The sequence below is a fragment of the Drosophila nasuta genome, chromosome 2L (assembly GCF_023558535.2).
Source record: "Drosophila nasuta strain 15112-1781.00 chromosome 2L, ASM2355853v1, whole genome shotgun sequence".
NCBI classification, from domain to species: domain Eukaryota; kingdom Metazoa; phylum Arthropoda; class Insecta; order Diptera; family Drosophilidae; genus Drosophila; species Drosophila nasuta.
Window position 1 is genome coordinate 16,505,019 of NC_083455.1, and position 23,661 is coordinate 16,528,679.

Sequence of the window (23,661 nt, forward strand, 5' to 3'; positions counted from 1 at the left end):
ATAAAACCATATTCTAAAAAATATACTATGTTAATGTACCGAAAAATATACTAAAGTATACCGAAGGCTTTATTTGGTATATCAGGTTAGTACTACATTCAAAATATACCATAGAGTACAAAATATACCACATACCAAATATACTACATTCAAAAAATATACCACTGAGAGCAAATTATACCAGATATTAAGCAAAGTTCATTAACACTTTCATTAGGTGAAAAAGCCAATGAAAGTAAATGTTATGTTTGTTGAAATTATTTTTTATGAAATTGAACAACATTTTATTCAATCGTAATTTTGTTTTAGGAAAATCAATGTACGTGTTGTTGGATGTTTTCCTTGTATTATAAATTATTGCTCACAAATTTTAGAAAACCATTTTTTATTATTGTCTACAACGCTTTTCAATTTCCGAGTTTACATTCATAATTTTTGTTTGATTATTTAACTGGCAAAAATGTTTTATATATTTTTAAATGTAATTTATTTTTATTGGGTTGTAACTTCTAAAGCATTTTCTGATTTAATAGAATTGCTAACTCAAGTATTTCATTATTTAGACATAGTAATGCTTGTGAAAAGTAATTAATTGAGACTTTGAAGTCGACAACAACATCATTCCATTTATTCTTCGAGTAACTTTTGTGAAATTTGTCTGATCTGTTTGTTTAATGTCATTCACAGAGATAGAGAGAGAGAGAGAGAGAGAGAGAGAGAGAGAGAGAGAGAGAGGGAGGGAGGGAGAGAGATGTCACCTTGCCACAGCGTTGACAACTAGTTGTTGCCGCACTAGACTACAAAAATACTTTTGAATAGTCGCAATGAACCAGACAGCAGTTGAGAAAGGCAGGTGAACGAAGTGTTGTACGTGTTGGGATGCCATTCACAGCTACAAATTAAATAAACACCTATTTGGCATGCATACAACGAAATGTGCAATTACATTACACGAGGAACGAACTGACTGACTGACAGTTTAACTGAGGTGAAAGCAACAACATTTGCAGTCATCGCGGACGTCGAATTTCCATAACACATCGCATCATTTCAGCAAGTTGTCTCGATGTCCTCGTTGTCATCTGAAACAATTTATCATACGTTGACGGAGGAATTGTCATGTGTGTGTGTTTCGGGGGCAGCCAAAACGGATGAACTGCAACATTAGTTTGGCATTTTGCTGTGCTCTGCTAAAACTCTGCAACTTGCCGCCACTTTTGCTACTTGTCAGTTGTCAAAAGCCGCTTTATTTGCGACAAGTTGCAACTAGGAGCAAAACGAGACTTTCAGCCTGCTTCGTCTTGTGGCATTTTTTTTGTTTTTTTCTACTTCTGTTTTTCTGTTTTTGCGCTGTTCATCAACTATTTGCCACGTCAACGGGCAGCACTCAAGACGACACTTAATTATGTTTTTCCATTGCGCAAACTTTTGCGCTTGGGCAAAAGAAAAATTGCTGGAAATGTCAAAATGATTTTGTGCCTTCGCTACAGTGCAAGCATCATAAATTATTGAAATTGCCAGACTGTCATAGCCATAGTTGACTGTTCCATTGTGCTCTCTTTCTTCTATGTATATACGTATTTTTAGTTGCCTTGCCATCGCAGTTTTCTGTATTTCTTGGCAACTTTTTTTGTGTGTGATATACTCTCTCTCTTTATAATATATTTTGTTTTATTTTGCAATTTAATTTGGCAGCAGGTGCGACACGACCCCGTCTTTAACAGAACTCTAAGCATCGCGCATCGCCAGCAGTCAAGGCATTCTCCCCACAAAACTTTTCCACTTATTTTTTCGTCGCACAAAAACGTAAAGAAAAATGGCAAAATATTCCAGCTCTTGCTGCGGTCTGGGGATAAACTATTTGCCAGTGTATTGTGTGCAGTTTTGTTTGCCGACTGGGGCAGGACTTTGGTCTTGGCTGCCGCTGCTGCTGTAAAATTTATTTTGTTTTCGCATAACTTGCAAGTGTTTTTCCTGTGTTTCTGTGTGTTAGTTTGTGTGTGAGTGTGTGTGTGTGTGTGCGGCTGCCACTCAATAAATAACTAGCGAAAAATAAACCCGCCGTGGCGTCCTTTGGACATGACAATTTGTGACGTTAGTTTTCTTTAACTTCACTTTGCAACCAGAATTACACACTTAATTATAAGAAAATTTTGGTTCGCTGCTTGCCGAATAATTTATTTGGAAGTTGACTGGTCAACGCTAAGAAAAGATTTAAAGATTTTGGCGAACTTACAACAAAACCTAATATCTAAAGCTGCTGCTTAAGATGCTTCGTCTATAAATTTGCTTCATTAGAATTTGATTAAAAGTTACGCGAAACAATGTTGAATTAAATTAACAAAAAATTTGTTTGAGCACCTATAGTATAACGATTTTAAAGAACTCAGAACACTAGTAAAAACAAACACCTTGAAGAGCTTTGCTTCTGTGTCTAAATTATTGGACACTAATTTTCGTGACCAAGTTACCAAGTTATAAATAAAAAAAACAAACTAAGAGAGTTTCGCTTGTTTTACAACTTATGTGAAAATGTATTTATCAACTCCAAAAACTTGGAAGAGGTCAGCAAATTTCATATAAAATGAAATATTATTAGAAATGAATGTGATTTGGTATGATTTTTTTGCTTTGTAATTTTATACCAAGGTAGAAATAATAAAAACAATATAAAACAAGTGAGGTAGCTGTCGAGTATTCTCGACAGCTTAAAATATACTGAATGAGTATACCGAAATTATAATAAAATATATCCAAGTACTAAATAGAGTACAAAATATATCAAATTAACACAAATAAATTTTCTCTAGTTGATATTGAATATTTTGGTTTGAATTTTTTGAGGAAACAAAATGAAATATTAGAAATTAAAGTAGTTTGTACTTTATTTATTTACATGTTAAATATTATTACTAAAAGAAGGGAGTGCTAGCTACTAAGGCCATCGACTAAAAGTTTGTACTTTACTTTTTCTAACTTCAACGAAAACAAAATAATTTCTAAAGAAATTTTCGCTTATTTGCTTGTGCAATTTTAATTTATTTGAAGTTTGCAGGCAAAGTAGGGAAACTGAACTATGTAAAACATTTAAACAATTTAACAATAAAATCTTTTATATACTAATTATATGCAATCGATGAGTTATTTTTTCAATAATTTTGACTAAAATGTGCCACAAATGTGTCACGTTGAAAGAAACTTGAATGTTTCAAAGTGCTTCACTTGCGATGCCTTCGCTCTTCGGCTGTTTTATGCTTCGGCTTAATGCTGCTATCTCCGATCTCATCGCGTTGCAATTTCACCCGCTGACGACGTCCCAACTCCTGTTCGAGCATCTGCTTGGCACGACGTCGATACTCACGATCACGATCGCGTTCCTTTTGCTCTTGCTGCAGCAGTGTCCAATCGTAGACGTGATCGTATTGATGATTCTGCTGGCGGAATAGAAAGCGAAACAGTTGTCGCAGGTAAACATAATCGGGAGCATCGGTAAAGCGTAAATTGCGTGTGTACTTGATAAACAGGGCAAACTCATTGGGCCAATTCCTAAACACCTCATCGATGCACATGCTCTGCTTCAGCTCCCAGATCTTTTCATACTTCTGCTGCTTGTTGGCAGCCACAACACCTTGCCACGGCAATTTTCCCATATTAAAGTACATGATGCAATAGGCCAAGGACTCGAGATCATCGCGACGCGATTGCTCAATACCACGCTGAGCATTGATCGAGGCATAACGCGCAGTGCCGGTTAAATTGCGATCCTCGCGATACGGAATATGCTGATGACTAACCGGATCCTCGAAGTGCTTGGCCAGACCAAAATCAATCAAATACAACTTATTGCTGTGCCTGCCCAGCCCCATCAGAAAGTTATCCGGCTTGACGTCGCGATGTATGAAACTATGCAGATGCACACACTCCAGACGCATCAACAGCTGATCACTGATCATCAGCACCGTCTTCAGGGAGAAGCGACGATGGCACAGATTGAACAGATCCTCGAGCGAGGGTCCCAACAGTTCCATGACGAGTGCATTGAAACGCTTCTCGCTGCCATAGTGCAAAAATGTTGGCAATCCGGCGTGTGGTCCGATCTGATCGTAAACCTTTGATTCGTAACGCAACAGCGGATACTTGACGTCGGCTGCTTCGATTTTCACGGCCACATCCTTGCCGTCCTGTGTGTTGATGCCCTGATAGATTTCGCCAAAGGATCCGCTGCCAATTGATTTCAATAAACGATATTTGCCACCAACCAAACGATTCTCGAGGGCCAAATTCGAAAGATTAACACGACTCGATGCCATTTTAATTCGTTTGCGTCGAGAGGTAAATAACAAATATCTTTTTACTGAGCACGCCCGATCATTAATCGTTACTCGTTCAGCGAATCAAATTGTTTGATATCTTTCTTTTGTTTTTTGGGGACTGCGGTATCCAATTGGATGACCACTTTTGAAGCTGGTATGAAACGTTCTTTATTGGATTAACTCAAAAACCGAAATAAATATCTGAACTCATGTATTGTATTGTCTATGCTTGCTTTACGTGTTCGTTTTTTTCGTTCAATCCTTCAAATTGTGGAGTTTTTAGAAATAAATGGCACAAATTTTGAAATTAACTTTGATATTCAGTTCATTAAAGGCTTGCAAAATTTGAAAAAAATTTTAATTAGAGTTTTATTTGTGCTGTTTTAAAAAATGAGAATCAAAATTACATTAATTAGACATAAAAGGAGGAAAATTTTTTCTAAAATTTATTCTTTTTATGGTATCAAATTAAAATAGTTCTAAACATTATTTTAATTTGATACCATACCATCGATTCCATTAAATATATAAAAGCTTAGGAAAAATAAAATTTTGTTAATTTTAATTTTAAATTTATCAGTATTTCTTAAACAATAGTTTACATTTTTGAACAGATTCGAATTGTAAATGATAGAGATTAATTGCTTTGGCTGTCAATCTGGTATACTTTGCTCACTATGGTATATTTTGAATTAGGTATATCAATATACTAAATATATCAATCGGTACAATTTTAGTATTTCGGTGGTATATTAATTCGGTTAATTTTAAATACGGCACTCTTTTGCTTTGATTCAAAAGGGTAGTGGGTATCTCAGAGTCGAACACACTCGACTTTAGCCTTCTTACTTGATTGGTAAATATTGAAATTAAGATTTAGAACATTCACTTTATTAATAAATAAACGTGGTAAGCCTTAAGATGTGAAAAACCGCATTTTTATTTTTATAAACTATATTTAATCCTCTTTATTTTCATCGTAAATTCGACAGCAAAGTGTTTAAATATTTCAACAGCGAATCACATAAATTTAAATGGTTTAATGCGACATCATGCAAATGTGTTCAGTGTGTATAAATATAGAATTAGATCATTAGCTTGCAATTTCGCAATTAAATGAAATGGGGCAGTTGAGGGACGAAGGACGATAGAGGACGATGGACAAGGCCGCAACAAAGCCAACAAACAACAAGAGCAGCAGCATCAGCAGCAGCAGCAGCGCTTCAAATGAGTGAAAATTAAGCGCAACGAAAATAAATAATAAATAATGGACAAACACACGGCAAATGCTTCATTTATAAAGCGGCTTATGTGCGCTCATGACGACGATGATTATAGCGATGATGATAGCGATGATGATGATTGCGTCCGTCGCTTCTCGCGCTGCTAAAGTGTTTCTCTTTCCATCTCTTTCACTCTCTTTTCTCTCTCTAACAGCTGCAGTAAGCGTTGCAATATGACAATGGGAACAAAGAACAAAGCGTCTTAACTTCTAGTGTCTGTGTGTTTGTGCGTGTGTATGTATGTTTGCAGGTGCATTAAATGCTATTACCAGCATTTGTTAGCCAGCTTTCCCTTTCCCCCTACACCCGCCCCCCCCACTCTTTGCGTCACCTGTCTACCGCGGCAGTAAAGCACCTTTCACTTGGCAAAGTCCATTGTTAATAATTTTGAAACAAAAGGCCACACTAAAACAATAACTAAGCACGCAGTAAGTAGTAGTAAGTAAGTAGATGACAATGATGTGCTTGCAAGGAGTAGGAGTAGGAGAAGGGGAAGGGGAGGTTGGGCTGGGCTGTTAACTGGCCCAAAGTCAGTAGTCGGTAGTCGGTGTATACATAGAAAAGTACTTTGGCCAAAACCATAGAAAATAGACATAAAAAGCCGAAAATAAAAGAGAAGAAGTAACAGCCAAGCAGAAAGCAGCTGAAGAAGAAAAGGACGATGTGGCAGCAAATAAAATAAAACAAATATAATGAGATTTCGTGCGATGGCAACGACGAACAAGAAGAAGAAGCAGCAGCAGCAGCAGCAGCCAAAGCCAAACAAGCATTGCATACTTATCAGCGCCGCTTGCGACTTGGGACGAAGAACGTGCACAAAAATGGCGTCGCTATCTTTTGTGTGTGCCTGTGTGCGCGTGTGTGTGTTGGACAACAACTAAATTTATTTTAGTTTTAACTATTTGCCCGGCACAAACGACAAGCGGCGAAAAAAGCATCGCGCGAGAGCTATTCAACTGCATTTATGTGAGTGTGTGTGAGTGTGGTATAAAGTATTTGACATATACAAACACATCCACATCCTCCCACACACACACAGTTGCACATACTTATTTTCACTTTTCACCAGCACAAAGCAGCACCGAGCACAAAGGGTATTATAAATTACATACTCAATTCTCTTTTTTCCCCTTTTTTCTTTTATTTTGTTGTTGTTGTTGTCGTTTCTCTTTTGCTCTCTGTGCCATTGGCAAAATAATAAAAAAAAAACTTTAACAGGCTTTCTCTCTATAGGATATGAGTGTGTGTGTGTGTGTGTTGATATGTATATATTTTATTATTCTTGTTTGTCTGCTGTTTGTTGTTTTAGACTAGTTTCAATTTTTTGTGCTCGGAGGCGGGCCGCCTCTTGTTATTGTAATTGTAGCAGTTTATGTTTCTTTGCTATGCAAACTTAATTCCATTTCGCTGTTTATGTGCTTAAAGCCAAGTGCTTATGTACTTGTTAAACTTAAATATGACCAGCCAGCCAGGCCAGCTAGATAGATACAGGGTGTCAGGGCCAGCACTCCCACTCATAGAGAGCCACACTTTGTCTTTGTCGTTGTCAATTTGATGGCAAAAGATTGCTATGCGGGTCGTATACTGATTTTGGCCTTATTAAATCTAAATTGCAGCCTATTAGGCGTTGTTTAACATTGAATATTTTAAATACAGGGTGTCCAATTTTTGTATCTATTTATATAATCAGTTCAAGTATTGATATTGATTTTATTATATCGTATAGAGAAAAATGAGTATTGTATAGGATCAAATACAGGGTGACGAGTTTAATTTGCTGCCTCTTAGACATTACTTATTTTAAATACAGGGTGTCTACATGCCTAAGAAGATTTATCTGTACTAGTAATTTAATTTCGACTACTTATAATAGTGATTTTAATTATTCGTACAAGATAATGGCTGTATAGCGCTAATATTGGCGGCAAATATAGGGTGACTAGGCTGTTGATACTTAAAGGCTTCCTCCTTAATGTAAGTTAATGCTTATTATAGCACTTACAGCATATGTTTAGGCAAATAGAATACTAAATCTAAAATTACTCTTCAGTTATTCAGTATACATATTCGACAGGGTCATACAGGGTGCTCAAGCTATGCAAATTCTCGAGTGTAATTAAGGCAGAGTGTGCCATGAGTTTTATTTGAGCTTTGACAAAGTTATTAACATAAATCAGAGTCACCTTATGCTACTTGCTTTGCAACTTTCTAATTATACAGGGTGTTTGCATAGTTAAATCAACTTTGAGATAGCCGACTTTACTACAATATAAAGTAAGCTTATATTAATATTGATTTAATTGGGCTTGATTAATCGCCGTTAAGGGCGGCAGCAGCTTAAGCTGCAGCACCCTGTGCGATGGCAATCAAAGAAATAGCAGCAGCAAAAACAACATGAAGCAGGCATCGTCAAGCACGAAAAAGTGGTCACCCCCCCTACACAAACACTCACAGTCACACACACACACACACACACACACACACATACAGTCAAAAGTCTGCACGTCTGGACGCTTGGGATGAAGGGACGGACACAGTGTATTGCCAACTGCGCTGTCAACGTCGCAGTCGCTGCCTAACGCCGCTCAGCTGCTGTTGCTGCTGCAGAGAAACTGTACCCAGCATGAAGCTGCTGCTGATGCTACGCAAACAACTCACACAGCAGCCACTGTGGCGTGTGTTAGAGCGAGAGGCAACGGGGCGAGCGACAAGGACAGTCAGCTAAAGAAGAGAGTGTAGAGAGCAGATTTTGGTATGTATAAATGTGTACATATGGCGGCATATGGCAACATTCCACGCGCTCACTCAAAGCCACTCAGCAGGAGCTGCAGAAGAGCAGCTGAAGCGACAGCGACAGCGACTGCGACTGCGGCTGCGACAGCAAAGTTTGAAGTTTCTGTTGACGTTGGCAGGCAGTAAAATTTCATACATTTTTGGTACTCGCCACCCCAGCAGCAGCAGCAGCATCAACACCCCGTGACCCCCTTTTGCCCATTTCTCACTTAATCTTTTTTTTTTTGTCGTTTTTCGGCTGCGGGGTGGTTTGTGTGTCCCAGCCAGAACAGCAGCAGCAGCAGCAAGCAGCGACTGCGACGGCAACTGAGGCAGCGCTGTTTGCTGGGACCATAAAAATGGATTTTTATGATGCTGCTGCTGCTGCTGCTTTTTTGCAACTTCTTCTTCATCAGCTCATCACTCGTTTTTCTTGTTGTTGTTGTGGTTATCTCTTACTCTCACCTTGGCAGAGCAGAGAAACTTGCTCTCAGCGGCAACAGCAAAAAGCGTCGCTTTTTTTGAGCAGAGCTTTTGAGCAAAAGTTTAGCAAGTAATGTTTTGGGAAGGGAATGAAGTGGAAAGACATTTGAAATGAAAATCAAGTTTAAAATTAAGCGCAATATTGCGAATTATAAAGCAGCAATAATAACAAATTTGAGCAGCGAAAAAGTATGTTATAAATTGAGACTCATATTTAAGTATTTCTAATTATTTCGAATGCCATAAAATTTATTATACAGCAGTGCAGTTAAATTAATGGACGTGCTTAAATTAAAGCGCTGCTCTCAAGTCCAAATTGCAAACATTAAACATAAAATTAAGAGCGAGCAACAACAAAATAAAGGAAAAACAGACACCAAAAAGCGAAACTCACTCAAAAAGCTTTTGCTGGGAGGCTGCTGCAAAAAAGCACTCAAAATCGAAAGCCGGCAGCAACAGTCTGCCTGCCTTCACCTAGCTAAATGTATATACATATACATATATATATATGTATATATTGAATTGTATATATATTTGTTGGCAGTATATATATATAGAGAAGAGAAGCAACTATGTAATAAACGAAACACTCGGCCTGGGAGCTTGCCCAATGCCACCCCCAAAAACAGGACACTGTTGGGATTAAGTCGCCGCTGCGAGCAGCGCAGTTCATGCATGAGTCATGTGTCTCTCTGTGTGTGTGTGTGTGTGTGTGTGTGTGTCGGATGCTGTACTAATGTACATGCATCAGTGTGTGAGTGTATTTTGTATTATTTTGTTGTTGCTTTTGCCATTTTGTACATAAATCACAAGCAGAGAGCGAGCTACTGCTGCGCAAGTTTGAGTGAGCAGCAGATGCTGCTGCTGCTGCTGCGGCTGCTGTTAGCGATGCTGCCGATGTCGCAGTCGCTGCTTTTGCGGTAGTGTGCGTGTGCCGCCATTTGGAATTTTTCGAAATTGGGGTTCGCTACAACAAACGCAATTCGTAGTAGACGTTTAGGCGTCAACTAGTGCGCTTGGTGCTGCGCTTTACACACGTAATTCAAACACACAGAACGAAACGCTCAGCGATCAGCGTTTTGCCACGGCCTCCAGAGTTCCTCCTGCTGCACACAAATACACTGAGACACCTACACACGCACACACAGAGACTAGCGAGAAGGGGGGAGACACTTATACATGACAAATGGCTAAAATAAAAAGAAAATGAACGAAATAAAGGAAAGCAAAATCAGAACGCGCGACACTCGACACTGGACCAGACAGTTAGACACCAATACTAACAATACTGACAGTAAAATAATTAATTATATATTTTAGCTTCAAGGCTGATCATCAACACACACACACACGCACACATACACTTGACAAATTAAACACACAACAGCTGGAGCAAAAAAAAGAGAGAGAAAAAATGAAATCGATCAAAAGTGAAAACTCTGTGCAAATACAAAAAAAAAAAAAAAAAAAATACATCAAATCTATAAAATATTACTATAATTCAAGTAAAAAGTGCTGACAACAAATGCCATGTAACATATAATTATTTTGCAAATCAAAAGAAAAGAGAGAAACTAACTTAAAAACGTTGAAAGTGCGCGGTATATCGCCAATGGGTATGTACTTGATGTTGTAATGGAATATACGTCTATATGTCTGTTAAATTCATTTGGTGTTGTCATTGTTGTTGTTGTCGATGTTGTTGTTGTTGATGTTGATATTGCTGTCGTTCTACTCCTCTACTACTTACTACACACTTCTTATTGTTGTCGTTCTGCAAACATCACTCAAGATGATCATAAATGACAAGGCAATAGTGAGTGAGTATACTATCTAATATTTCCTATAAAATATAATTTAAAAGAAAAAATTCAACATAATACACACATTTTTTGGTTAAAAGATCATTAGGAAGTTTCTTCTTAATTTTTATAAATTTTAAATGTTTTTTTTCGAACTGTGATATGCCATATGGGTAAACTTATTCGATCTGTTTTAAATATGTGTACCACAAAATTTCTACTGAATTGAAAGCTAAGAAAAAATATCTTAATATTAAAATATATTTTATTGGAAGTATGTTAATGATTTCTATGAATTATAAGTTTCAAAAATTGTATTTTCATTGCAAAATAAAATATATTTTACTAAAAGTATATTTGATAGAGACTAACTTAATGATTTTTATAAATTTGTATTTAAAAATTCTAAAACACACACACCTTGAATCTAAGAAATGAGAATCTAAAATATAATATCAAATTAAATGTAAGAATCTATATTATTGACATTGTTTTTTCAAAATGTGTATACAAACTATAATATTTTATAAGCTGTAATATATAACGGTTAAGTTGAGTTTTCATGCTATCGTATGAAATGCTTATGAACTCAAGTGTCAGTATTGAAAATTCCCATAGAATGCTGGACGGAAAACAGACTGCGAATAATTTTCCACTAAATAAATAAGTTAGGGAGCTGCCTTGAGGGGGCTTTCGTGAGTTGCCAAATTTCACACACAAGTCTCTTGGAAGATGTGAGTGTGTGTGGGGGAGTGCGATACACACACACACACACACACACACATACACTTAACAGTGAGCATCTCTCTGGACAGCATCGGCATCGTGGCTGTGTTGATGGCTGCGGGTGCTGTCGTAAAATCGAGTTCATCGTGAATTCGAAACGAGTATTCGCAGCAGGCAACCCTGTGAATCTCTGAAGCACAGAGGCAAAGGAAGCGCGCACACACACACACACACATACACAGAGACACATTCGTAGGGAGGCGAATGTCATGCGTCGTACGCGATGTCAAGGACCGCACCCAAAAATACGTTTTTGTTGTTGTCCATTCTCCTCTGTTGCTGCTTCTGCTGCTGATGATGATGAGGATGTATTCGCAGTTGATGATTTGTCGTACTAGCAAAAGCTTTATCTTTTTTTTTACCTATCTCCTTTTTGCACAAATATGTGTACATCGGTGGCCATTAATGGCAGGTTTGTTGCCCGTTCTCCTCCTCGTTTCTCTTTCTCCTTTTGAGTGAGGTGTGTGTTCGCGGAAGGAAATGACATTTTTATGTGACTCTCGTTGCAGGTGCGACGTGCAACATTTTCGTTTCACTCGCGAACGTGCTTTGCATAAAAATCATAGCAAACTTGTTTGTTCTTTCATCGCTTTTCTTTACTCTTTTCCGTACTTCACTCGAGTCTTATTTATCTCTTACGCTTCGCTGGCGTTAAAAATTTGTTTGCTTGCAACTTTTGAACAGCGACTTCATTTGCGCTGCAGCAAAAGTTTTGCTGCTTTTTTTGTTTTTTTGTTCTTGTGCACCGGAAAGTCATTTTCCTTTTATGCTGTCGAAAAAGAATTGAGGCTTTGAGCTTAAAGTTGAAGGCTGTCAAAAAGTTGTTCGGCTAACTTTTTCGGTGAGCTCAACTTTTGGGCATTAAAAGTTGCCAAAGAGTTGATTAAGTAATGCATCATAGTTTTTAGCAGTAGTATTGAAATCCTCAAAGAAAGACAACGACTATTTATATACAAAATCGATCATGAAATTCAGCTTTAAGTGCTGCAGCTTCTTGCTTCACTAATTCGCCGACTAATTTCCACTTTAATTGCACTGGCTGCCAACGAACAGCTAACGTGCATCCTGCGGCTGTTCAGTGTCCTTTACAGCAAATTAAACAGCAGCCAACACAACACACTTACAACCAAGTTTGTAAAGCTCATCAAGCTGAAAAGTAAAATCTATATAAAAACAAGGTGCTACGACCTCTAACACTTTCATCTTCTTTGCGAGTAAACAAACATTCTTGTCTTTTATTTTTTTCCTTGCTTCGTTGTCGTTGTCTTTGTCTGAGGCGGTTTTTGTGAAGAGAGAGAGAGAAAGAGAGAGAGAGAAAAGAGTGTGGAAGCCATTGACATTAAAATCATGTTTAAGTGCTCATATGACAGCAATGCGACAGCGATGAGAACAACAACAACAGCAGCAACAGCAACAACAACAGCTAATTGCCAACCATTGAGACAGCTTCGCCATGGGATATACGAGTACAGTGGAAGCTAGACACAGGACACCATTTGCATGTCTGTTCTGTGGTTGTGGCTGTGTGTATGTGTATGTGTGTGTGTGTGTGTGTCTCGTATGCTGTTTGCATCTGCCTGTGTATTTGTGTGTCTACATAAAAGCCACAAGAGAGCAGGCATAAACATTTCTACAGCACAACAGCAGCCAGCAGAAAAGCAAAACTAAATAAACTTGGAGTACACTGACAGAAAAACAACTTAACAGTTTAAATCATATAGAGCAAAGGTAAAGAAACTTAATAAGTTTTATTTTACATGCATCATAAAATATTTGATAATTGTTATTATTATTTTAATGAAATAACGATTCCAATATTGCAATGAAATGAGTCAGAGCAACTAAAATATTCTTATGAAATTATTGCTTCTTAATGTTTTAGATGAAAAGAATTTAGCAATAGGCAATATCTTTAGGAAAGCCTTCAAAATATATCTCAGAAAATATTTGTTGGACATTACCTTTCTTTTAAGCAATTTTTGTCAAATTTATCCATGCTCATCTAATAGTATAACATCATAAACACTCTTCTGCTAAACCAAACAGTAAATTACACACATTTTCTTCAAAAAGTTGTTATTAAGCTAAGATACTTTTGCTTGTGAAGATCTTCTTATTATTTAACAATAAGAGAAGTCTCAGCACGATTTATATTTCCAACAACAAATTAAGTTCAAGATTTATAAGTGACCCTTTTTATGGAATGTTTTGCTATGAAATATTTTTAACAAACGATCCTAAACCAATCTGATAATAATTTCTATTTAATTTTGGTAACTTTTTATATGCTATTTAAATTGTAAAATTTCTTCTCTGTATTAAATTAGAAGAGAAAATTTGATATAAAATATCTAAATAGAAGTTGTAGCTAACTTCTTATTAAACTAAGTGATTTCAGGGAATTATATAAGGAGAATTTTCAATTTCATTATCAATTTCTCTCAGTGTTGCCCTTCAGTTATTTGCATATTTCTTATGCACACTTGGCTTCAATGTGGTTGTGTAGGTTTATGTGATGTGACGCGTCATTTGCTGACTCGAGATACTTTTAGCTTTCACATTATTTTTATCCTCCCCTCTTCCGCTCGAAGCAACTTTGAAAGCATTCAAGCATCCGCTGACAATCGATAAAAAGTCGACGGGCGGGCATGAGAAATTTAAATAGTAGCTACAATGTGTCGCATTAAAATCAATAGTGAGCAAAGAGAATCGCAGTTGCAGCCTCAGCTGTTTGGCATGAGCCAAACAGAACTGAACAGAACATTCAGAGTTCAGTTGACAGCTGCTGAAGTGATGCAATTTTTATGAACGCCCCTCAGAAATCGTTTGGCTTTTGTTAGCGCTGCCATCATTGTTGCCATTCAGTTTTCTTTTTTTCCATTTTTTGGGCGCCAATTCGCTATAGCAAAGACTGAGAGAGAGAGAGAGGGAATCGAGTCAGTATTTCAGCCAAATGTGTGTCACGGGCCAACGGCTTACGAGTTTTTCACCACACAGATAGGCGTCTCTCTGTCTCTCTATTCAATTGACAGTTGTTGGCTCGCCGATCAGCTGCTGCTGCTGCTGCTGCCGACAACAATGCACATTTATCCCATTGTCATGCAACCTCCCCCCAAAAAAAAAATGTCGAGACCAAAGAAAAACCATTGCCACAGCTGACTTTTCCGTCTGCAGTTTTTCCAGATGCGCCCTGATTTTGTGATTGTGCCTCGCAATTGATCGGCAAATAGCAGTTGTCGCTTTTCAATCCGCTATTTGAGCAGAGCACAATTGAAGAATTTCAACATAAGAATGTCTCTTAAATATAAGAGCTACAAATATATGGCATTGCGATCAAATAACAAAGAAGAAGCTATTTCTATTTGCTGATATTGTTGCTATTATTTTTAATATTGAATAGTGTTTCATTTAGAGAAACAAGTAGTTGAAATTTGAGTTGAATATATATAGAATATTTGAATAGATATAGAAGCTCAGCATTCTTATTAATAAAAATATTCCTACTATCTAATATTTCTATGCTGATAACAAAGAATAGAGTAAAGTGTTCTTTTCACTAAATATATCAAATTTTTTCTAATATATTATACATACATATATAAATATAAAAACAAAAAAAAAATAGTATTCAGAAATTAAGCGTGAGATCTTCATTGTTAATTATATGGTAGTAAGTTCTGCACATAAATAGAAAGCGAATATGTTTAATACAAGCCATATTCAAGGAAATCTGCCTTTTGGTTATTTCATATTCTTTCTAATGCAATAATATACAAAATAAAATATGTATTTATATATTAGACGTACGATATACAATATAAAGTAAAGCAAATTCTGTACTTACCTAAATAGAAGAAAAATATTCACAGCCACAGTGAAGAAATCAGGAATATATTTTTGTTCGCAACATCTAGAATAAAACAAACATATAAATTTGATTATTCAATGTAGTAAATTCAATGCAGTAAATTTAGACTTAAAAAAGAAAAATGAATTTTGAGTATTTTATTAATTACATTAAATTTATTGATTATTGAGTAAGTTTACTTTAAATTAATTTTTTTAAAATATGTTTTGGGACTATTACTTTTCAGACTTTTTACTTTTGTAAAATGCAAGAAATTCTTTATTCAGTTTTCCTTCATGTGTATTTAGATATTCATATAATTTTTGCTTAAAGTCTTTAAATTATTATATCTCTTCTACAATCAAATACTTTATATACATTTCAACCAAACCCCTTTCTGGCATAACATTTATATTGAGTCAACTTCCAAATTTGCATAACAAAAGAAAATAGAAACAATTTCAATAAAAACGCAGTATAATGACAGTGGCGAAGTTGACGAAACCATCAAGATCTTAAAGTCGCAGATGACATTCACCTTTTCCATGATGTTTTTGTTGACTTGACGAGGGAGAAAGCCAGCAAAAGAGTGAAAGAGGGAGAGGGAGAGCGAGAGGGAGGGAGAAATCAAAGTTCCATTGATAAAAACGCGCGCGCATAAACAGGATATAAAAATGCATTTGCAACGCCGCTGACGCCAGCAACAACAAAGCCAAAAGGGACACACACACATACGCACACGCACACACACAGTTGCACATAATCATAAAATCGGCAAGGATAACAATAACAAGGAGCAGCGGGCGCTCGATGCGTATGTCCTAAGCCAATGCACGTTCTGAATGAATCAAGCAGGCAAGCAGGCAGCTGCCTGCCAGGATAATTCAAAGGCTACTGCAAAACCGGATTTCAGGCGAGGGCGAGCGGGAAGGCAGCAGCATAAGAGGAAGTGGAAGAGGGAGAGGGAAAGGGAAAGGGAGAGCGCTGCTTGATCCTGTTACCGTGCTTGGGATCAACCCCTAAATAGGTGGGATCGTGGGACTACTTAAGGCTCTGGCCGGGATCAGAGTTTTGTATCGTTGCGCATTCAGCAATTCGGGCAGTTCGATCGCGGCACTCGCAAGGATCACACACAGGACCTCGCTCTCGTCGACTCAATCGCCGACTCAAATCGTCAACAAAATAACGCAAAACGTAAAACGAAATGTTGTTATTCGAAAAAGTGAAACCGGTTCGATGTTAAAGTCTTGCGGTTCGGTTCGGTAGTTATTTTATTGCGTGCTGGGTCATTGCCTCGCCTTCGAAAGGACCTCGCCTCCTTGAGGCGCGTTTAATTGCAAAAGATAGCAAAGGACATCAGCTGTTTTGCATCTCACACAAGTTAAACAAGTTCCAGTTGCGCATTGAAGAGACAGAGAGGACTTTAAGAACTGTTTTTCAGTGTTTCATTCAGTGACGTCGTTTGGTACGTTTTTCTCCTGGTATCCACTGTAGGCCTCTATGTATTCTGACCATAAGGCACGCGGTGAATGCCAAGAGCGAACGAAACTCTACAATCAAAGCGAAAACAAACGACGATAAAAGTGTTGAATAAAAGAAAGAATAATATATAATGAAACTATTAAATAATTGAAGACATTGCTAAAGTGAAAATATTGCGGAGAATTGGTGCAATATAAATTACATATAATATAATGAAATATAAATATAACTCTGATTATAACATATCATATAAAGAAGACATATTATTAAATGGGCTATTTAGAAAATCTTTCCTTGGTAAGTAGCAAATGTTTTAATAAGCGACGATTTCAGTTTTAATAAAATATTTTTGTATTTGTATATTTTTTATTGGTATAAGTTTTTATTTAAAATGGTTTTAAAAATACCAATTTCAAATACATGTTCATAAATCAAAGATTATAATTGACAAACATTTTTGAATCCAGAAGGTAGTTAGAAAGATGGTTTGTAAAGCTGTCGACAAAATGTTAGGCAAAGATTGAGCGATGGGTTTTATTTTATATATTTCACATACTGAACTGTTCTGAAAACTTGCTGAAAGATTCTTGTAATATAACGAGTATAATTTCAATTCGAATGAGTTAACCAAAGCAAACTAAACAGCGGACTACAGCACATGGAGAAAAAAGCATTTCTTTTTAAGTAACTTAGTCCATAAAAATGTATGGTATAAAATCAATCATAGAACTACGAATATTTACCAAATGATATATTATATTAAAAAAGTATATATAAAAAGTATATACATATAATCTACAAAATATTTATTTTTTGAAGCATCACCATAGAGTTTTGTTTGAATTGCGATTATCTTAAAAGGTAAAATTGCATATTGAAGAGGTTTTTATGTGAGGCGGATGCAATCGCAAAGCTTATTATTAAAAATAGCTGAAATAACTTGTAGGATGCCAACTAAAATATGCCAATAAGCTGTAAAATGAGAAAGAGGAAGATGGAGATTATAATTTCTTTGGTGGAAATTAATTTAACGTCAGCTACATGCAAAGCTCTTGCACAAATATGCATTAGCTGAGGCTTAGTGCAGCAGCAGCAGCGACAGCAGCGAGTCGAAGGACGAGGAGAGGACGCCCAGAAAATGGCGAGCTTGACAACGAGGATAGAGATGAGTTGGAGGATGAAGATGAGGTTGAGGATGAGGATGAACACAAGGCCAGCGGAAGCGGAAATGTGCCTCAGCCCTTCATCACCTCGTAAAGTAAAGACGCGACAAACGCGTCGTTGCCAGGCAACCAACTAAGTTGACAAAGGCAAATTGTCGGAAAAGCTGAAGGCAACATAAAAAGAAAAAAAAACTTACTAAGTAGAAAATTGCAATATGGAGAGAGCGACACAAGACAAGCACTATATTTGACGTTTATGTGAAAATTGCGCAAAAAAGCTGAAGCGAAAAGGTAAAATGTTCGCTCAGAATTTAATATCTAAATATTTTAACAAGGCTAACAGGCAGAATTCTCTTTTAGCTAACAAAATGCATCTCAGCAAAAAACAACATGGAAAACACAACACAAATGAAAAGCAAATGCAAATATGGAGAAAAATTTGATGTTGACTCAAATATACCCTATATAGGATAGAGTTTGCTTTGCTGTAGTTGAATGTTGAACAACTAAGAAATAAAAACACAACTTTCAGTGAAATTTAACATTCTTTTAAATGTGCTTAATTAAATAGAACTACTCTTAATTCGTGGCTAGATTAATAGCAGCATCTAGTAGTGATAAAATTTTAAATTTATACAAAACTCTTAAGCATTATTTATACAATATTTTTGAATTCTTTAATAAAATAGAATTGCTGTTTGTTTGTTAGTTTCATTTCAGGGATTGGTTAATCAGTTCACTTTATTCCGAGGATATTTCAATTAAAGAGTTATCTTTTTAACATTGCCAGAATGCTGTTTATCTGCTTTAGAACTTTGAACTTCAAATACTACATGTTTAAAATATATTTAAAATAAACTTTAGTTTAGGCTTTTTCTCTTTGAACACTTTGAATACTTGGCAAGATATATTGACAACTAAGAACACGAACTGCAGAGAATATTTTAAAGAAAATTAACTTTTATTTAATTTTGAAGAGAAACAAATTCCATTTCTTACTTTATTTTTGTGATTTTCATATTGCATTTTCAGACATTTTATGTAGCACAAAATTCTCAAATATGTTTGTGGCTTGCGAGATATATATCGATGATATTCAAATACAAATACAATACTTTTTTTTTTAAAAACGTTGTCGGAATGTTCTTTCTCTTTTTAAACACTTTTGAATATTAAATTAATACTTAGAAAATATATATTGGCAACTAAGTTTTAACAAAATAAAAGTCAATTTTTGAAATTACAATTTTCCGAAATGTTATGCAGCACAAACTACTCGAATTTGTTTCTGTGCTTTACGAGGTATATGAAATGCAAAAATAATGTGCACATGTTTGGCAAAGTGCAGGGATTTAGCTGCGACACATGAGCCAGTTGGGCGCACAAGAGTGTGGGCGTGGCACGGTTGACAGCATTAGTTGCACTCACATCTGGCAGCAGCCACAGCGACTAAGCACAGCTTTTAGGTACACATATGTACATACATATATGTGAAAAATAAGTGTACATATGCAGAATTCAGCAATGTACATAGTTTTGTTCACTTTTTGTATAAATTTTTCGCTTCGTTTTCTTTTGCGCTTTTCTACGCGCCCAGCCTGAATTTGAGAGCTACATTGCAAGAGCAGAGAGCAGAGAGACGGAGAGTGAGAGAGAGAGAGAGAGAGCCTTGGGGCGTTGTTGTTGCTGTTGCCGCTTTGGCATGCAAATTTGTTTGCATGAAAATGAAGGCAGTTGCTACGACTTTGCCTCTGCCTCTGCCTCAGCCTTCGCCTGCGTCTTCAGCATTTTCTCTTGGGCAACGGGGCGTATGCGTTTCATTTCGCATATGCACACAAAATGTACAGAGCATTTTGCCTTGGGGGCATTCCTTTGAGTATGCGATGTGACCCAGCTTGGATTTTGGTGGCAATAAACGCAAAACTTAATAACTGTTCAATGGAGATTACTTGGGTAAAATCCAACAGAAGCAGAGACAAGCTGCAGCAGAAGCAGAAGCAGAAGTAGTAACCGAGCAACATTTGCACAACAATGTTTGCCTTTTTCTTATGCAAATTTCACTCTCGCAACTTGCAACTCTCAAGTGCCTGTGGTTGCCACATCCTTTGCATATTTATGCCTCCAACGCGTGTGTGGTTGAGTGGGAGAGAAGAATTAATGGTGGGGGGGGGGGAGATAGTGGGATAGTGGAGGATAGCAAAAACATTTTGATTGGCATTTGCATAAGCAGTTCAATTGCAATTGCATGCGGTTTTCGTTTGCAGCCTTTCAAACATTTTCAAACGAGCATATGTGTAAGTATGTGTGTGTCTGCATTGAAATATGGCTATATCTATGCACACACACACACATACAAGTATCTATATAGCTATATAGTTATTGCCGTTTATAAATACGACTGGCATCCTGGCTGGCGAGGAGGTCATTCGATTTGCTCATGCATGAAAATGTTCGCATTGCACTCATAAAAGCGGAAATTGAAAATATATAAATCTTGTACAAACACACAGACAGAGACACACACACACACTCTTACACATTGTCAGCCATTGTAAATTGCACTCATCGCAAGTTCTTTGTGCATCGTATGTCTGCTTCATAATTATACGACTGACAAAATCTGACATTATTTAATGAGAATCGTTATTCAACTGCAGATTGTTTTTACCGCCCACTTTTCACAGATGCGGTTAAATGTGCTTTAAGCAAAAGCTGAAGTGACATTTATCCCACATCTTAATTAATTGTTCATGAGAAATATGCTTCGCAGCTCTTGAGCTCTGCCAAAAGTGCCAAAATATGTATACGTATCATGAATTATTTGTTGTCAACACTATTGTTTGACTTTGTTGTGATTTTATATCAGCTGGAAATTTCAAATAAAGAGAAATTCAATGCCAGTGGATGGAATATTCTATAAAATGAAATATTAAGAGACATTTATTTCGGTAAAATGATTTGAATTGTTTTGAAAATATGTTGAAAAACATTTTCTCGGAAAACTAAATAACAAATAATAAACAAACAAAATAATAAGATGATGAAATTCTAAAGATATCCTTGCTACAGAATATAAATTTGAATGAGAATATTTTCTGCATTAAAATATAAACAAGTGTTTATTAAGAAAACATTTTTTACATAATTATTAAAAAGTACATTGTCATTATATTACTTACAAAATATTATAATAGAGAAAAAAATCAAACAATGTAAAAAAAAGATTACTAATAAAGGCAGCTCAAAGTTTCAAATAAAGAGAAATTCAACGAGAGTCGAAGAACTACTTTTTAGAACTTTTGTTTTAGAAGCAGAAATATGAAGAGTGACTTATGTCCTTTGAATAATTTCAATGGCAAAAATATTAATGGGAATCGAAATCTAAAAATAATATGACAAGAATGTTAAAATGCCCAAGAAAATTTCTAAATTTTGAGCATATGAGGATATTTTAATAAAATTATTTGCATTAATATAAATTAATTTGATCTTCGGCATTAAATGTAAACCCAAAAGTGTTTCACTTATATTTAAATTGAAATTTATTTTTGCACACCTCCTAAAGAATTTATCTTTACGTAAAAATGTTTTATCTATTTTTAAAAGTTAGATTTTGTCCTCTTGCTAAACAATTTATCTTATTTAAAGAATACGTTGTACATCTTAATTTATTTATAAACATCATAGTGACACTTAAAGAGCAGGTTGTTTTCGCAGCTTTAAAAAACAATTGAATCTAAAAATAAACGCTGTTGTAAATTCACGATTCGAACATATCCATTACACATGTTGTAAATTGTAGTCGAACTTTTGCCTTTGGATAAATGTACTAAACAGCCAAACAGTAAGTGCGTAATCCATTTGAAGTGTGGGTGAGGAGGAGGTGAGGAGGTAAGAGGGAAACGCAAGTGAAATGGCGACTGGGGGATTGAGGCATACTAAAAATGCCAGCTAAGCGAAAGACTTGGAAAATATTAAGCACGAACACGAACATAAATCCCCGAGAGTTCAACTTTAGCTGGTCTCTAATACAAAATGTGTGAGATGCGGATGAGGATGAAGAGGAGGATGAAGAGGAGGATGGGCTTCATTTCGTTCTCAGCTTTTGAAGGAGAGACCATCTGCAGCCGAGTTTTCCATTTTCGCAATAATAAATCTGTGCATGCAATGAAATGTAACACGAGATATTGAATTCAATGCTGGATTGAGATTGGGGGAGAGTCAAGGGAAACGAAGAAGAGGAGACGAAGCTACCCGCGGGGTCGGGGTTAGGCCAAACCAGGCCAGTGTTGCTGTTCTGATAAAGAAAAGTGGCAGCAAATGCGGAAGAATAATGCGACAGCACGAACAACAGACAGCTTGGCTCTCTGTTTGGCTGCCTCGCTGGCAGCTGGGTGGCCAGGCTAGAGGGTGATGGGGGGTGTAAACAGAGCATGGCCAGGGGATGCATTACAATGGCAAAAAATATAGGCTGACACAGAATCACTCTGTGTGTGTGTGTGTGTGTGTGTGAGCGAGAGCGTGGGACACAGAAACAGAAAGAGAGCGAGCGAAACAATTGAGACAATGCAACGCCCGCAACACGGAACAAAAACAATTGCAATGCGGCAACTAATATTTTATGCGTAAAAGCAACACAGATATGTTCATAGCAGCGAGGGTCGCTCAATAAGTATGAGTTGGCAACAAGCAGCAAAAGCAATAAGTCGTTGAATGAGTGAAGCACACAAAAAAATGAACTTTTAAACAGAAACGTTAAATTTTTGAGAGAATTTTCGAGTATCCAATCAATATTTTGATTAATATTCAAAATGAATGCGCTATGAATCTTAAAATATACCAAATAAATACACCAAAAAATAGCAAACTATACCAAGGGCTATAATTGGTATATTGTTATAGTATCAACTTAAGCCAGATTGTCAGCCAAAGCCCCGTAGGAAGTTCTCGTTTTTGTCCATACAAAAAAATTTCTTATAGAAATTTATAAGTTATACCTGATTAAAAGAATTGTTGGTGTTTAACAAATACTAACTAAAGCCAAGTAAACTTTATGAAAAATTTTCATATCTTAAAACACAATATACATATGTTATATGATTGAATTGCTTTAATAAAGTTCTATAGATAATATAGTGGCAGATTCATGGCTACTTTTCTATTTTTGTAGGGCAAAATTGTGGAATCCTTATAGTATTTATTTCTGTATAATATAGTATTATAGTATTTATTTCAGTAAATATAATTTCTTTTTATTACAAACTATCTTAAAGTCAATGAGTAGACGAATTTTCAATGAAATTTCTGTTTACAGCATATAAAGAAGTAAATGGAAAAATAATTTTCCAAAATCTGCAAATGCTTTAAAGGACGGACAAATTCTATATTAAAGAGAGTATTATAATTTGAATGACATACTAAACTTTTAATAATACAATGCAAGTAATTGGTTGAAATAAAATAAAAATAATATATTAATTATAGAGGCATTAGTAAAGTATTCGCAGTAGCAAATAAATTAAATGAATAAATAGTCGAAAATTGTAGAGCATAAATGAGTTACAGAAATTCTTATACACTTTGCTCTTATAACGCCTTTAAGAAACTTTGTCGCTTGTGCTATCGATAAGACAACTTTACCACAAGAGATTTTGTTGCACTTAACTCGCAGCATATGCGCAGTTCAGTAGAATAAATAAAAGTTGCTCCTTAATAAGTTGTGGTAAGTAA

The 23,661-nt window shown here is 36.1% G+C and overlaps 2 protein-coding genes across 2 annotated transcripts in view; one reads left to right on the forward strand and one right to left on the reverse strand.

Moving 5' to 3' along the window:
• Positions 1–3,095: 3,095 nt before the first annotated feature.
• On the reverse strand, positions 3,096–4,545 carry LOC132798441 (casein kinase I). Its single transcript, XM_060810300.1, has one exon. The coding sequence runs from the start codon at positions 4,308–4,310 to the stop codon at positions 3,219–3,221; it is 1,092 nt and encodes a 363-aa protein (XP_060666283.1). The 5' UTR covers positions 4,311–4,545; the 3' UTR covers positions 3,096–3,218.
• A 5,311-nt stretch (positions 4,546–9,856) lies between these two features.
• The window catches only part of LOC132798527 (class E basic helix-loop-helix protein 22), a 41,601-nt gene continuing 27,796 nt past the window's right edge, over positions 9,857–23,661 (forward strand). Inside the window, exon 1 of the mRNA XM_060810408.1 lies at positions 9,857–10,467. The gene's annotated coding sequence lies outside the window, so the exon portion shown is untranslated. The remainder of the gene's footprint in view (positions 10,468–23,661) is intronic.